Source organism: Carassius carassius, chromosome 29 (assembly GCF_963082965.1).
Source record: "Carassius carassius chromosome 29, fCarCar2.1, whole genome shotgun sequence".
Classification (NCBI taxonomy): domain Eukaryota; kingdom Metazoa; phylum Chordata; class Actinopteri; order Cypriniformes; family Cyprinidae; genus Carassius; species Carassius carassius.
Window position 1 is genome coordinate 17,165,419 of NC_081783.1, and position 16,009 is coordinate 17,181,427.

The 16,009-nt window shown below is 35.9% G+C and overlaps 1 protein-coding gene across 3 annotated transcripts in view; it reads left to right on the forward strand.

The window, feature by feature from the left end:
• LOC132109762 (transcription factor COE3-like) overlaps positions 1–15,228 on the forward strand; it is a 102,985-nt gene extending 87,757 nt beyond the window's left edge. For 2 of the 3 annotated variants that reach the window (XM_059516091.1, XM_059516092.1), the window contains exons 12-16: positions 4,956–5,021; positions 5,422–5,596; positions 9,715–9,897; positions 11,786–11,875; positions 12,569–15,228. In XM_059516091.1, coding sequence (XP_059372074.1) covers positions 4,956–5,021; positions 5,422–5,596; positions 9,715–9,897; positions 11,786–11,875; positions 12,569–12,600 — 546 coding nt within the window. In that variant the 3' untranslated portion in view covers positions 12,601–15,228. The remainder of the gene's footprint in view (positions 1–4,955; positions 5,022–5,421; positions 5,597–9,714; positions 9,898–11,785; positions 11,876–12,568) is intronic. The other variant, XM_059516094.1, reaches the window with a different exon arrangement.
• Positions 15,229–16,009: the final 781 nt, after the last annotated feature.

Consider the following 16,009-nt stretch of genomic DNA (forward strand, 5'->3'; position numbering starts at 1 on the left):
TGTCATTTGAAATAATATTTTTGAGTTTAAAGTTTTTTTTCTTTTCTTTTTTTTACAGTGCAATGAAAAAAAACTAGTAATAATTAATACATAAAGACAATGACACAAAGCTCTTATTTTATAATTATTTCTTATTTTTATTAGTATACTAATAGTATTTTATTATGACAATATTTATAACATGATTTATTTATCAATTTGGCAGATGCTTTAATGCAAAGTGACTTTTTAAAATGTTACACTCTAAGCTAAGGAGATGAAATTCGTTATAATAATAATTCATTTTTTTATGATTTAGTGTGATAATAGATTCGATTATAGCAGTGTTATTTTAGTATTATTGAGATATTGTTATAGTCATTATTTATAATTTGAATCAGTTTTTGTTTATATTTTCCATTCATTTTAAAGTTCTAGTAATTTTTTATGCTTTTGTCATTTTTAGAAATCTGGAATCTGACGGTGCAAAAAAATCTAAATACTGAGAAAACCACCTTTAAAGTTGTCCCAATGAAGTTCTTAGCAATGCATATTACTAATCAAAAATTAAGTTTTGATATGTTTATGGTAGGAAATTTACAAAATATCATCATGGAACATGATCTTTACTTAATATCCTAATGATTTTTGGCATGAAAGACTCATACCGTGTTTTTTGGCTATTGCTAAAAAAACACCTCAGCGACTTAAGACTAGTTTTGTGGTCCAGGCTCACACCCACACACACACACACACATAAATGAGTCTCTACTCATCACACTGTAACAAATGTAAAGGTTGAATAAATTCATTAGACTGAATAATGCCAGAACTACAGAGCACAAGGTCTCAGCTGTAACAGGGACTCTCTCTCTCTCTCTCTCTCTCTCTCTCTCTCTCTCTCTCTCTCTCTCTCGCCCCATCTTTGTCATTGACTTGAGCCATCTGTGAGGATCGTTACTGCTCGTTGTTGATTGGCTGAGGGAGGACTGTTAGTTCTAAGGTCATATTTTGTCGTGGGAAATGCAAGTAAATGAAGATGATGAGGAGGAAGCTTTGTGTCCCCATCTCCATATGCCCCCCAATCCTCTCTTGCGTGCATGTTGTGCACTAACACGTAAACACAGTCCCAGATGAGCTCTTAAAGTTAAACTCAAAAGGAATATCACAATATTCGGTGGTTTCCTGAGCCTGTTTCTGCCTCTCTGCTTGATCTGAAGGCAACTGTTGTTCTTCCTCGTAAAAGTAACAGTTTCCACACAGTGTGTTCAGAAACTCAGCCAGAAAGTGTTCAGTTTCAGGGCCTCGTGGCCTGGCATAAAACAGTCACTAAGAGCTGCACTTCACAGATGCTGGCTCGGCTAATATTTGCATGACATAGATGTGGGAAACCCGAGAGCTAATGTTCCAGCACGAGCTCTTTATTTCTGCATGTATTAAGGTATGTTTGTAAAGTTTATGTCCATTTTATGTTTATGTGTGTGTGTGTTTATGTGTGTGTGTGCAGGGGCGCTGCACAAGATCCCGGGCCCTAAACATAGGCAGTACTAATCCCCCCCCCCCCCCTTTGAAAATATATATTCAAGACTTTTCAAGGGCCCTCTCTTCCTTTGGGGCCCTGGTAATCAGTACTGGTTTTACCCCCAGTCCGGCGCCCCTGTGTGTGTGTGTGTGTGTGTGTGTGTTTCTGGCCTAGATACAGTTTTGGGGGACAAAATGTCTAAAAGTGGCCGTGAAAAACTGTTTTTTTTTTTTTTTTGGTATCTTCAGAAGGTGCTCTGAAGGTTTTTTAAAGCTCTAAAATAAAAGCTTAATTTTAAGGTTAGAGTAAATTATAGTTTCTATTATTAATAAAATAGTTTATAATTTATATTATGGAATTATTTGTACATATATATTAAATTTATATTAAATAAAAATTTTACTTAAATGTATTTATGTATTACTTATTTGAGAGCAAATGTTCTTTATTCACTTCTAAAAATCTTCAGATTTTTTTAAAATTATGAATAGATGAGAGATAACAACAAAGAAGATTTACTTTTTACTGAAATTTATTTACGTAAGTATGCTGTATTTAGTTTAATAATAATGTTTTTTTTACACTTTGGGAAGTCTGCAGCTTAATTTTAAAACAATACACTGAAAGTGACATTTCTTTAAGATTTATTTATTTTCTTAAAATTATTTATATATTTTTTTAAACAAGAATACACGAAAAAGTGAGGTTTTCTTAAAGATTTTAATTATTATCTTAAAATTATTTATAATGTATTTAAAGTGTGTCTCATCTAGTTTAAAATTACTTTTTTATGCTATTTATATATACTAACAATTTACTAAAGGTCAAAAATAATACTGGTGTAAATAAACTGGTAAGCAATGAAAATACACAACCTCATTAATTATTCATGTCCTGGTGCATGCTGGGAACAGCAGCATCATAAAGCTAAGTGTATTTTACTTGATTTTAAACCTTATATAAATATATACTGATAAAATATACTGATATTTGTCAATAAACATTAGCAGGGGTTTCTTTGGGTCAATACAGTACTTGAGGATTGTAAATATAACAAACAAATAAACCTGAATTAGAGCTTGTGTTTGAACATGCAGAATGTAGAATTAGTGCAATATTTCCAATGTGTGTGTGTGTGTGTGTGTGTGTGTGTGTGTGTGTGTGTGTGTGTGTACAGACACAGGCTGTTGTTCTCACAGTACAGTAATGATAGGTTTGCCAGCAGCCCCAGCTGCCTCTTACCTGGCAACTCTTGAGGGAGAAAAACAACTAGAACTTCCGCTCTTCATCTCTCTCTCTCTCTCTCTCTCCTCCTAACATACTCACTCACTCACTCACTCACTCACTCACTCGTTTCCACTTTATTTGTGAACATTTCCCTCACTTTGTCTTCTTCTGTCTTTTCTCTGTCCCTCGAGTCTTTTTTCCTTTGTTTTCTTCCAACCCTTTCCCCCTTTGCTCATCTTTCAGCGCTGTTTTCTGTCTGCATCTCTCTTTCACCTCTCGTCATGAGATTTACAATTACTCTGCCGTTTCCTCTCTTCATCCTGCTCTCTGTAGCTAACCTGGGTTTTTTTTCTGTCGTTTTTATCCTGATTTCATGAACTGCATCTGTAGTTCTTTGGGTCAATCTTTTCTCTCTTTGTCTGTGTTTACTCTATACTTTCATCTGTCTCTCTCTTTGTTTTCTGTTCTCTCCTCATACAGTCATGTGATGTGTGTGTGGTAGGTTTCAATGTAATACCCCAGGGAGCTCCAGTAGAGGTTGCCATAATACCAGCTCTGGCTTCCTCTGTATCACCTCCACACCTCTCTGTCTGCCTCTGAACACTGTGTGTATGAGAGAGAGAGAGAGAGAGAGAGAGAGAGAGAGAGAGAGAGAGAGAGAGATCCTCCTCTTCAGCCTGATCATACTGGCATAAAATTTATCTATATACTAACCTTGTTATTATAAACATTTATGACTTTCTTTCTTCTGTGGAACACAAAAAGAGATGTTTCACAGAATGTATAAGCTGCTCTCTTCTTTTCAGTAAAAGTAGATGGTGACCAGAGTCTCTCATGGTCTCTCATCATATGTGCTACATAAAAAATTGTCCAGACAATTGTTCCTTTGTAAAATAAACACTTTGTAAAGAAACACATTACTCATGGAAAACAACCGTACATTAAACTTTTAATTTCTTTTTTTTTTATTATTATTATTATTTTTTTTGAATCAGCAAGGTTATTTTTAACAATTAAATGGATCAAAAGTGAAAGACATCTTTAGCAACAATATAGATGTTTTTATTATAAATTAAAATAATTATGTTGTTTTAAAATCTCTATGCATAAAAAAATTCCTGAAAACAATAAAAATGTTTTCACAAATATATTAAGCAGCACAACTTTGATTAAAAAAGAAGTGTTCTCTAAGGAACAAATAAACACATTAGAATGATTTCTTAAGGACCATGTGACACTGAAAACCAGAGTAATGACTGCTGAAAATTTCGCTTTGTCGTCATAGGAATAAATAGCATTTTAAAATACATTTTAATAGAAAACCGTTATTTTAAATTGCAATAAAATTCACACATTATATAATAATAATAATAATAATATATATATATATATATATATATATATATATATATATATATATATATATATATATGTATAATTCATTATTTCTTTGCAATAATGTGTATTGATGAGCTCATAAAAATCATTGAGTAGAAATGACAGAAATTATTGTAAAAAGTTAAATAGATAGAAACAAAGTATTGGGCAAGAGTGATAATTTGATGGTTCCGCTTATGAAGTGCAAAGGAGATGCCCTGGAGGTGAAGACAGGAGATAAAATAAAGAAAAATTAGACTTTTATTCAGTGCAGATGTAGCAGATGGAAAATGATTGTGCCAAAGAAGCCGCTGTAAGATGCTCATGTCCTGCCTTGGTGAGACCAGAGTGAGTCTGTGGGCCGAGGAGATGTGTGACTTACACAGGAACACTACAGGATAACACGCACAAACCCACACAGTCACACACGCCGTGTGAAGAATGACAGTGGAGCATATGTGTACAGTCTGAAAGGATCGCAGCCCTGGATCACTGCTTGTGTGATTTGGCACAGGTTGAGTGTGTGTTCTGTGTGTTCTTGTGTGTGTGTGTGTGTGTGTGTGAGACAGGTTGGTGTAAATGAGATTCCAACAGCTTCCTTTTCTGTCCGCCTCATCACATGTTTGGTTTCTCTTTTTTGAACACAACTTGCTTATATATAGTAAATAACTTGTTAAATTTAAAACAAAAGATTATTTATTTATTATAATTATACTTTGTCATGGTGCTCCACTAATGGTGCTGTTTATGGATTTACTGTGCTGTTTATTGATACCATGTTGATTTACAGTACCAGAGTTGAAGTATCGGACTAAATTGTGTGTGTGTGTGTGTGTGTGTGTTATATTAGGAAGTTCTGCTGAAAAGAGCCGCAGACCTGGTGGAGGCGCTGTATGGAATGCCTCATAACAATCAGGTATGAAAATCACTACAAGAAGCTAAAGGTTACACACACAGTCAATAATATAATATTTCAATATTTTCTAATTATTATAATGTAAATAAAATGATAATAATGTAACATAATAAGAACTTGATATTTATTTTAACAACTTTACATTTACATAAGGTAAATAAAATAATTGTATAATTATTATTTTAAATACGATTATAATAATGATTAAACATAATCCTTTAATTACTTATAATGTTCAAATATTCTTGGATTAATGAGTAATGATTAAATATATTAAAATTTCAGTTTATTTCAAGGTATTATTGTTTTCTTTCACGTAATGTAATATCTTGAATCAGAACCCTAATGAGAAGCACTGTGTATCATTTTAACACTCGTCTCTGTTCTCTGGATTGGCCAGGAGATCATTTTAAAGCGTGCTGCAGACCTGACGGAGGCGCTGTACAGCGTGCCTCGGAGCCATAACCAGTTGCCCTCGCTGACAGGCTCTGGTGCTCACTCGGGCATGATGGGAGTTAACTCTTTCAGCAGCCAGCTCGCCGTCAACATCTCTGAGGCCTCACAGGGAGACCAAGGTCAGTGTGTGCATGTGAATCCCAAATCACACATTCAAACACATGCATGAACGGCTGTCAAGCCATTCAAAAATGGACTGCAAATATCAATAACTGGAAGTCAGTGTATTTTTTTGTTTTATATCACTGAACATGGAGCCTAACACTGCAAACAATTTTACAATCAATACTTGAATTAAAAGTGGTACTTCATGTGCATACAGATCAAGGTGCACGATTAATTGTGTTAATATTTTTATCGCACTATTTTCTTTCGAACTAATCACAGTAATGTGTTGCCTTAACAGCCATACAAAGTGTTTGACTGGGTTTGTTTGAGAGATGACTTCACAAAACTCAAAGCTACTCGACAGCCTCAACACTTAAATTCAGTCGCCCGGTCTGTCAGTCCTTGTCTGGATCTGTTCATCTGTCATTTGTGAGCTTCACACCCACCGCAGCCCTGGACCAGCAGCACTGCACATGACGATCACATGGCTGTGTTTTGGCAGTCCTGTCACCTACAGCGCTCAAAACTGCCACTCACACTCACCTGCCCATAGACACGACACGTTCATCAGAGTGTGTCTGTGTGTGTACACACTCCCTGTCACTCCTGAGAGAAGTGTGAGCGGCACAGGCTGTGAACGAGCTGAGAGACTCCGGATGACAGCGCTACAAGAATGAAACACTTTATTTGCAAATGCAAACTCGGTTTATGAGCAGAGCACGCACACGTTTTGGAATATCGGTGTATTAAAATCAAGATGCAGTCATGGGTTTGCAATCCTGAAAGTTGGCAAACATTTAGCATTCGTTAGCTGACTTCTAAAGCAGGATACTAGAAACATCATAAAGCATTTAAGCAACAATGAAATGAAATGTTACAAAAAATACCACAAATAAATGCTGTTCTTTTCTATTTATCAAAGAATACTGAAAATATTTCCCACAAAAAATATTAAGTGGCACAACTGTTTTCAACATCGATTATAATGAGAAATATTTATCGAGGACCGAATCAGCATACTAGAATGATTTCTAGAGTAACGCTTGAGTAATGATGTTGAAAATTCAGCTTTGCATTACAGGAATAACTTACATTTTAAAATATCCTCAAATTGAAAACGTTACTTTAAATTGTAATAATATTGTACCATGAGCTGACTGCTAAAGCTGATTGATTCTAAATGGAAAGATTAATTCTTAAAGTTGCTTAAAATTATCTGTAAAAATCACTTAAAATGTCTTAATTATTTCCACACCGTTAGCGTCACTAAGCAGAAATGTCATTTCCTTTGCAGTGTTTTCCCTGCCATTATATTAGGTCCTGTAGGAACAGGTCCATAACTTGTTTGGTTTAACTTGAAGACATTGCGGCAGAAATATATTACTGTTGTTCAGTAGAATGTAAGTGATAGGCTACTACTACTAAAAATTTTAAAACCTTATTTTTAAGGAATAATCATACAATATGTTTTCAGTATTTTAATTGTAATATTAAATCCCCTTTATTTTCCAAAAATAAAATATGGTTAATTCTCATAAATTAAAAGATAAATTAAATGAACGTTATTATTCCTTAAAAAATGTAAATAGACAACACAGAATTTCTGAGGGGGAAAAAATCATAAGGCTATTGTAAGAATGAATTAAACTTGTTTTTATGCTTTCAAATAATTAGACGTACTAAAACACAGAATTTGGTAAGAATAAAACATAAGGTTGGAAAATATAAAACATTTCATAGGGCCCTAAACATGTAATTTGTATTAAACTTTTAATAAATTGATGTTAAATTGTTTAAGTTTCATGATTTTAATGAATTAGACATGCTTTTTGATTAAAAAATGTAATTTAACCATTAAAAAGGAGTTCAGAAAAAATCAAACAGAAAGCCAAAAACCTAGGGGAAACACTGCTTTGGATTTGTATGTATGTATCTTATGCTCTGTATGTGAGCATTTCCATGCACAAATGTGTTTTCAATAACACTGGGTCGGGCCTTGTTTCTCTTCACCCACCAACTCTGACACTCACACACAGGAAGTGGGAATGGATGTGAGATGAACAGATCACTCTCCTTATATCAGGGAGAGAGAGGGAGAGAGAGACACAGAAAGACAGAGGAACTCTCTCTCCCTTGACACCCTCTGCTTTCTCTCCTGCTAGCACTCATCCCGTTTTCCTCTCATCTGTTTTCCTCATTCACGCAGGAAAGGAACACCTACAGGAATCCATGAGGTCATGGGAATGGGCCGTTAGCCATTATAAAAATATTGCATTTCATACTTCATGCTTGTGTGCAGTGAAACTTCAGCAGGATTTAATTCGGTTAGCCTGCTGCTCCGTTCGTTCATCCATCAAACTAATTATTGTTTCAAGTTCTAATTAAGTTGCGAACTGATTTACAGAAGTTTACAGTTTATTTAGGGAAGGTCTCGGATTAACCAGCATCGACTCTGCTGACGAGTGATATTTGCAGCTTATAATGACAGTCATGTTGCCGCTCACGTGACTCTGACATGTTAAAAGAAGATGTTGATTTGTTAATTAACAAAAATATATATGTTTTTCATAATCTGAAAACATTTTTAAAATAATATACAGTATATATATATATATATATATATATATATATATATATACAGTACAGACCAAAAGTTTGGACACACCTTCTCATTCAAAGAGTTTTCTTTATTTTCATGACTATGAAAATTGTAGATTCACACTGAAGGCATCAAAACTATGAATTAACACATGTGGAATTATATATGGAATTATATACATAACAAAAAAGTGTGAAACAACTGAAAATATGTCATATTATAGGTTCTTCAAAGTAGCCACCTTTTGCTTTGATTACTGCTTTGCACACTGTTGGCATTCTCTTGATGAGCTTCAAGAGGTAGTCACCTGAAATGGTCTTCCAACAGTCTTGAAGGAGTTCCCCGAGAGATGCTTAGCACTTGTTGGCCCTTTTGCCTTCTGTCTGCGGTCCAGCTCACCCCTAAACCATCTCGATTGGGTTCAGGTCCGGTGACTGTGGAGGCCAGGTCATCTGGCGCAGCACCCCATCACTCTCCTTCTTGGTCAAATAGCCCTTGATGCCTTCAGTGTGACTCTACAATTTTCATAGTCATGAAAATAAAGAAAACTCTTTGAATGAGAAGGTGTGTCCAAACTTTTGGTCTGTACTGTGTGTATATATATATATATATATATATATATATATATATATATACATATATATAATTTTTTTTTTTTTTTTTACTAGTGGGCTTTATACATTTAAAAAATGAACAGTTTGGATCAGTAAAAAAGAATGACAGTAAAAATTAAAGTAAGTACATTTGCATTGTAACCAAAAAAAGCACTTTTATTTATTTATTTGTTATAATTATTACATTTTCTATTCTTCCTCTTACACTCTCTCCCTTTCTTTCTCATCTGTTCCTTATGAGAATTAGGCTTAAGGCCTAGATAGTGGACATGGATGCCAAGTGGCATTCAAAGCTCTCTCTCCACTTCCTGTTTAGTTTTGGCTGACTATGAATTGTACAGGAAGAAAAAAAAGAAAAACAAGAATATGATGTTTTCTTAAGAAATGTCTCTTCAAAACTTACCACCATGCAAGTATGTTGTGATGACTAACAGGCCATTGTTATGCAGTGTTATTGCTGGGGTGTTTTTGGTGGTTGCTAAGGTTGTTTCTTACTGGCTTAAGTCAACTCTCAAGTCTCTGTGATATCCATGTTTCTCAGTATGGCTCGGGTCCTGTCTATCTTATTGTCTGCAAGGCGAAAAGAGTCCAAAACACCCACTACACACACACACACACACACACACACTGCTTATGGAAACATAGACAAAGTTTGTTTGACCGCTGTACTGAGTGCTTTCTTAACAGCATCCGGACATCTTTAAAATGTTCTCACACTAACCGAGGGATCCCACCCACTAGAAACACAAACCCAGCATGTTACAGACACACATTAGTCTAACCGCAACATTTACAAATCACATCAAGTGTCTTAATAAGCAAACTCATAATACATCCCAGTGCTGACATGGTTTATATTTTAACTACAGTCTACAAGTGCATCCTCCTTAACCAGTCGCCATTTCTTATATTCCAGGTTACTCTCGTAACTCGAACAGTGTGTCTCCTCGCGGGTATGTGCCGAGCTCCACACCCCAGCAGTCTAATTACAACACCATCACCTCCACCATGAATGGATATGGAGCCGGGATGACCAACCTGGGCGTCCCTGGATCCCCAAGTTTCCTCAACGGATCCGCCGCCAACTCTCCATACGCAAGTGAGTGTTCTGTTGATCAGCTATCAGATCCTGACATTTCTGCTGAAAAGACCAGCATATTGGCATTCTTGACTAGTCTAACAAGCAATACTTTTTAATTTCAGCTAGTCTCAAGACTTTACTTGCTAAGGGGTTTTTTACAGCAATGCCATATATACTCTTAATGAAAAGGTCTTTTAAGAACTGTTCACTGAAAGGTTCTTTGGGGAACCAGAATTGGTCCCTCTGTACTCTTAGAAATAAAGGTTCTTCCGTGGCAAAGGTTCCATGAAGAACCTTTAACATCCATGGAAACTTGTGCTTTATAGTGCCTTTTGTAGTGCAAATGTTCTTTACAGTATATTAAAATGTTCTTCACACTAAGAAAAACATGGTTCTTTTAAGAACTGTTCATTGAAAGGTCCTTTAGGGAACCAAAAATGGTTCTTCTGTGGCATCACTGTGAAAACCCCATTTGTAACCGAATTTTTTTAGAGTGTAAAAATACTATTTTGGGTTGAACAGTAATTTTCTTAGTATGAAGAACATTTTTATAATCTGAAGAACATTTTCCCACTATGAAGAACCTTTTTCATGGAACCATTAATGCCAATGAAGAACCTTTATTTTAAAGAGTGTAGACCGATTCACCAGCCTGGAAATGTTAGATACTACATGCTAGTCATTTCAGCAGGGTTGTTAACTCTTCACTGCATGTTTTGGATTCTGATTTGTTGGATTTAACCAGCTAAATTCGACCATTGTGAGTCTAAAAAGCTTGCATTTTGTGATTTTGGTGATCACAACAAGCTTATTTGGTCGCAACTCAGTCAATCTGAAATACTAAGGTTGTTTGTTTGCCTATTCGTGTTCTTTGAGGGAAAGGTTACTGTCTGTCTGCTGTTCCATGCACTGTAAACATCTCCATCCAAACTAACTCCACTAACACTCATATTGTTTCATCTCCTTTCATGTCTAACACTTTAATGACTCCTCCATGCAACTCACTCCGTCACACGCTCGCTTTCTCGCTGCAGTCAGGATAGTGAGCTTTCTGTCTGCAGTTTCCTGTAGATACGTCTGCTGCTACTGTTATTGGGGGGGGGGGATCACAATGCTGGAGGCCTGACAATTACAAATGAGGTTTATATACTCAAGAATGTCTATATATTCGATACATAGCAGCTGTATTTTGTGTTATTGGCACTTGTTTGGCAGGCCGAGCTTTGTGCAAAGCTGTTTCATGGCAGGTTTGCTTTCCATTCATTATAAAAATGGGAAACAAGTTGGCACGAGTTTTCAATTGGAATTTCATTGAAGAAAATTCATTGTAGGTTTTTCTCCAATTTGGTGAGAAAGCTCAAGCTTTCTTCTCAACATTCAGCTCCAAGAGTGTTGGCTAGTGTACGGTGGTTTTTATTACCTGTCTTTCTCTTAAAGCATGCAGATGACCGCATATTAGATGTCCTGATAATATCCTCTTCTGGCATGCATTACATATACATGTGTCAATACAAAAGCAGATTTCATGGTTATGCTACTGCAAAAATGTGATTTGGTAGTCAAATGTGGACTATATTGGCATAAATCCTCCTCAAGAGTTCTAAGTTATGGATCAACTTTGCCATGCAGGTAGCACACGGTTTCATTCCCATAATGCCTCACTCTGCCATAGCCCTTCCCCTTCAATTAACCCTCTAACAATCGGCATGACCCACCTCATAACTCTCATCTTTGTGTGTGTGTGTGCGTGTGTTTCTCTGTGTGTGTGTGTCTGTTTCAGTCACCCCCTCCAGTCCTCTATTGGAGCCTCATGCCTCCTCTTCCTCCTCTTCTTCATGCATCCCTACTTCCATCTCTCTGTCTGCGGGCCCTTTCTCATTCTCTCCTGTCCATATGATCTCTGCAGTCAAACAGAAGAGCGCCTTCGCGCCTGTCGTCCGGCCACAGACCTCCCCGCCCCCCACCTGCACCAGCACCAATGGGAGCAGTCTACAGGGTGAGCACCCCACCCCTCTCCTGCCTCTCAGCCAATAAGCAAACAAGACCCTATTTTAGAACGAGTCACAAAAAAGGGCACTACATTTTTGAGGACAAAGTTGATCCATAACTTTCTACTTACAAGACTGGTTGCTTTTTCAGCAAAATAAATAAATAAATAAATATTGTATATGTATGTATGCAGAAAATTCAGCTCTGCCATTATAGTACATTTTTGAGGTTGAAGTTGATCCATACATTTCTACTTATAAGATTGGTTGCTTTTACAACAGTGAAAATTACATTTCAATAAATAAATAATGAATAAAATGCTTTTGGTTTGCATGCAGGTGGTGATGTCTGTTGGGGCAAATTAATGTAAAATAGTATCAAATGTGAGATTTGGACAAAATATGATAATTTCCCGTGTTATTTGCATGTTATGAGCCCAAAATTTGTTTCAAGATGCTACAATTCTGACTGCAGATTTATTTCTAGGAGGAAACTCTTAACTTTAAAGCACTAAACTGTAGAAGTGTTTGCTGAGCAACAGCTATTTGCTAAAAATATTCCTCCATCCAGACCGGCTGTGGAATAAGCTGCAATATTGATCTTTGATAACCATAAACCAGTCATTTTATGGTTCAGATAGATCATGTGTTATTTGAACTGTCTCTTTTATTGTCGACTGACCTCTTGTTGTCTCTTGCAGCTATGGCCGGTCTGATTGTCCCTCCCATGTGAAGAGGAACCTCTAAGGCTTCACTGAGCCCACAACAAACTCACTGGCTCACCAAATCTGTCTGACACTCTCTTATCGAACATCACCAGTCCTACGAGGAGCTGCCCGAAAAGAACATATACACCTGGATCGCTAAAAGAAAAAGAAAAATAGAAAAGTGTACCTGGCCTGAAAATGTCCCATGTCCTGAAATGTCAATAGATGTGTTTGTTTTGCTCTCTATGATTTCATCCTTTGAGACTCGCCATACCGGGTGGCATAAAAGCTGGATATTATCGCAATGTGAATGAGAAGCCAAGGTTTTGATACGTTCACGGCTGTAGGGGCTTCTTTGCATGGCTGATGTTGTCTGTAGACTGTCTGTTTCATACTGTATATCTGTCCTGTTTCCACTGTGAGAAGAGAGATGCCACTCATCCAGATGGGACTGTGACGACTCAAAATGCCATTTGGAAACCACTCATTCCTAATTACGAAATGCAACATAAAGCTGATGTAATTTCCCTTCGCTTTTGTTTTAAACCATCAAATGAGATCACAAACAAATGATCCCAGACTGAAGAGCGCGATATTTAGTAATCATCAGGATGATGATGGATGTCAGTCATTTTTACTCATACTGTTTCTGTAGTTCCTGTATAGTTCCAGGTGTGTGGATAGGTAGATTTAAGCCAGGAATGCTTTCTGCAGTTTTAATCACATTTAGGTACCAGACTTATTGTTGAACTTCTTATTGTGCTTTTTTGTATGTATTTATACAAGTTTGTTTGTTTTGGGATTTCTTTGGTGAGTTAGGCCTGAATAATAGTATCAAATATCTATGTCAACACATTTGATGTCTTAATACCTTTTAGATCTTGTAAAAAGAGTGAAAAATAAAAGCGATTACAATTTTTTTGTAAAAACAAAAATGACAATGACAAGAAAAAAAAAAAAAAAATTGACAAGAAAAAAAAAAAAAAAAAGAAGAAGGTCTGGACATGACCAGGACACCTGTTTTTTAAAAGCAGGATGCAAAGCTCCACTGCTTTTGTAAAAAAAAAAAAAAAAAAAAAAAAAAAACTTTTTTCAATCGTATATTTAATGTTTTAATTTTGCAAAAAGCATTTGTGTTCTTGTTCCCTCCTCTTGTATCGTGTGTTCTCGTGAAACGTGTATGATCATAGTTATTTCCTAATGCACTTTTTTTGTTGGGGCACTTACAAAAGCTATGTATGTTAGCAAGCAGAGCAAAATAATCATAAAAAAAAAAAATTTGAAAACCTATAGAAATATGCACCAATATGTTTTCCAATGACGATTTTCTTTTAACTGATTACTCTTTGCTTTGGTCATGATAACTGAAATGGCTAATCGTTCATCATGTGATTTTTTTATGTTTCTAAATTGTTTCCATAATACTTCTCTGTCCTTGTTGAGGTTTATTTTACATTAGATATGCGTTGTTTCGACAGATAAAAAGTCAAAATTTCTATCTAATGTGCTGATAAATGTGCCACATGTTGAAACGAAGCACATTTTGACGTGGAATCATTCATTGACATCAGTGTTGCTGGAGATGTTCTTAGCTGTTGCACACACATGCACAAGTTATGCAATTTGTATTCAAATGCAACTCGCAATTCACATTTCGGTGGATTAGCTGTGAAATAAATTAACGGAAGGAAATATAATGATGCCTTAAAATAGGATGTGCTCCAGGACAGTATATCTCAAATCACAAATAAACAATTTTAAAAACTGTCTGATACGATGCATTTAAATAATTATGAAACGGCAATGTTTTAGGTCTTAGTAGGAAAAAGGTAGAGAATTATTGTGGAAATATGACTTCGGTAATCATTGTATTGCAGGTTGTCATCTTCACGAAGGAGGTTACTTAGTCATGTATGGTTTTGTTTCTGTTTGTGATTAAATACCACAGACTGACCACTTGGAAACAATGTAATTTTAATATTCCAGTTATGATTTTTCTCTATTTTCCTAAAGTGAGTGAAGGTGTGTTTGCTAAGATGAAATGTGAAAGAAATTATGGTTTCTGAAGACCTCTTTTAATTTTCCAGGTGACCTAATTACTTTACATTCGTCCTTTTGGGGTTTAGACATAAATGGGGTAAAGAAAATACAATTTGACAGTGCCCTATTATATTAAAACAGCTGAATTCAATCTCAGAGTTCACTTGAAAACATCTCAGAGAACCAGCTTGTCTGGAAACACACACACACACACACACACACACACACACACACACACGTCCATCCATTTCACCCATGCATTCAGTTTCTTAATAGCTTGTGAAAGGTTTTTGTTGTCATAGATGTAGAGAGCTGGCTTCTGCTTTCTTTTTTCAAAACCAGTTTTCTTTGGAAATGTTAAACTTGAGGTGAAATAGAGAAAGGTACTGCATCTTTGTGAAATATGAAATATTATATCAAAATATATCAAAGCACAATGTTTAATTAATGTCTTTAGAATTCAGACAGGGAGATGTATTCTACTTTCCTTTTTTCTCTCTGACCATGCTGTAAATAAATGCATGTTTTTCCTTCGTTTTTATTTCAGTTTTTTTCCTGTGATCCCGTGCTTTTTGTACAGAAACTGAAAATAAAGATTACATTTGGCTTGAAAATATTTTGTCAAGCATCTTTATTGTGTAAAAGCGCAGTCTCTTTTTCACTTTCACAATGTTTTAAAACATCAACAGTCCATCGAGTTATAAAAGTCACTTTTTATGCTTTGCTTCTCAGCATGGGGTGAACCATCTCAGGCCAGAAATCTCGAGCTCCACTCCAAACACAGCGAGGCTCATCCTTCCAAGGTTTCGACCTTTTGGTCTGCTCCGCCTGCCAGCACTGCTCAGTTGTTGGGATATATTTTTGAAACCTTATCCAAAGACCACATTCAATTTTTTTGAGTTTTGGCCCTCAAACCCAATGCGCTGAACCTGCGTAAAGACACAGTGACCCATGCAGATCAGAATCAATCATTCCTGAAATCACTCCAGCGCAGTAATTTTCCTGAGCTTTCTGCTTGGATAAGACAGAGTGAGGGAGATATTCCAAACGTGATTTGTGCTCATGTCAAAAGAAACATTTAAGGAAGGGGAAATATCTGAGACATGAAGCTGGTGGCCTTTTGATTACCTCTAGCATTTGACAGTCTCACAAATTGCACAGTCGACACTGGCTAGTTTAAAGCACGTCTGTCTACACTTGAAATCACTCTTACTAGCTATCAGCTATAACTCAAAGCAGAATTTCAATGGAACAGTTTATAGAGTGAACATTGCAAAAAGAAAAAAAAATTTTTTTTTTTAAACTAATAATAAGAACACGTTTTTTAATTGTACGTTTATAAGTAATACTTTTTCCCAAATAAATAATGAGAAAGAAACTTTTTTGCAACCTTGA